Source organism: Sinocyclocheilus grahami, unplaced genomic scaffold, assembly GCF_001515645.1.
Source record: "Sinocyclocheilus grahami isolate Dianchi unplaced genomic scaffold, SAMN03320097.WGS_v1.1 scaffold10273.1, whole genome shotgun sequence".
NCBI lineage: Eukaryota > Metazoa > Chordata > Actinopteri > Cypriniformes > Cyprinidae > Sinocyclocheilus > Sinocyclocheilus grahami.
Genome location: NW_015513132.1, coordinates 6,726 through 7,554, shown reverse-complemented (window position 1 = coordinate 7,554; position 829 = coordinate 6,726). Strand labels below are relative to the sequence as shown.

The 829-nt window shown below is 41.4% G+C and overlaps 1 protein-coding gene across 1 annotated transcript in view; it reads right to left on the bottom strand.

Moving 5' to 3' along the window:
• Nucleotides 1–348: 348 nt before the first annotated feature.
• The window catches only part of LOC107578444 (AT-rich interactive domain-containing protein 4A-like), a gene marked incomplete at both ends in the record, with an annotated part of 6,797 nt that continues 6,316 nt past the window's right edge, over nucleotides 349–829 (bottom strand). Inside the window, one exon of the mRNA XM_016264399.1 lies at nucleotides 349–692. Coding sequence (XP_016119885.1) covers nucleotides 349–692 — 344 coding nt within the window. The remainder of the gene's footprint in view (nucleotides 693–829) is intronic.

The window sequence follows — 829 nt, the reverse complement described above, 5'->3', positions numbered from 1 at the left end:
GCATCATATGACCCCTTTAAGGAACAAGCAGGTTTCAAAACAGAGTGAGTTTTTATTTTTAGGTGAACTGCTCCTTTAAATGCAGTATGTTTTCTGGTTTAAAAACCCAAAATAACAGACATGCCCTTAAAATCTAAATTTAAAGTCAAAGAGGCGCATCAGACAGCCAAGAGAAGTGTATCATCACATGACATCTGATCATGAAAGCGAAACCATTCTCTACTATCATCATGTGCATTTCCTCCAACTCATTCAAGGACAAAAAAACACTTGTAATGTAAGTGTTTTTGCTCTGCAGCTGGCAGAGCAGCTGAGAGCAGCCAAACAGAAAAACAGACAGACACTCACCCTGGGCGAGCAGATATCTTTGCGTCCCTTTTCGCTCTCAGCATCTGACTCAGCATCTGCCGCAGGTTTTTCCTCACTAGTTCCAGGCTCTGCTATAACCTGCTGCATCACTTCGTCTGGATCTTCACTCTCTTTTTCCGAAGTCTTAACGCACTGTACTTCCGGCTGGGGGTCTGGCCGTGGCTCGTTGTGGTGCACTGTCCTGAACTGAATCTGAGCAGAGCGGCAGTACTCCTCAAATCCGTACAGGTACCTGAGGTTCAAGTCAAAGGATAAGCAATGTAATATTTTATCACTAACAATATCATCAATGGGAGTTATATTCAACAAAGTGAAAATATAGGCTTCTCCAAATGTTTTTTTTTTTTTTTTTTAACTCAAGCAGAGGTTAATCAGACAGCCAAGAGAATTTTAACATCACATGACATCAGTCAAACTAGCGAAACCATTCTCTGGTATCATCATATTTAACCCCATTCTC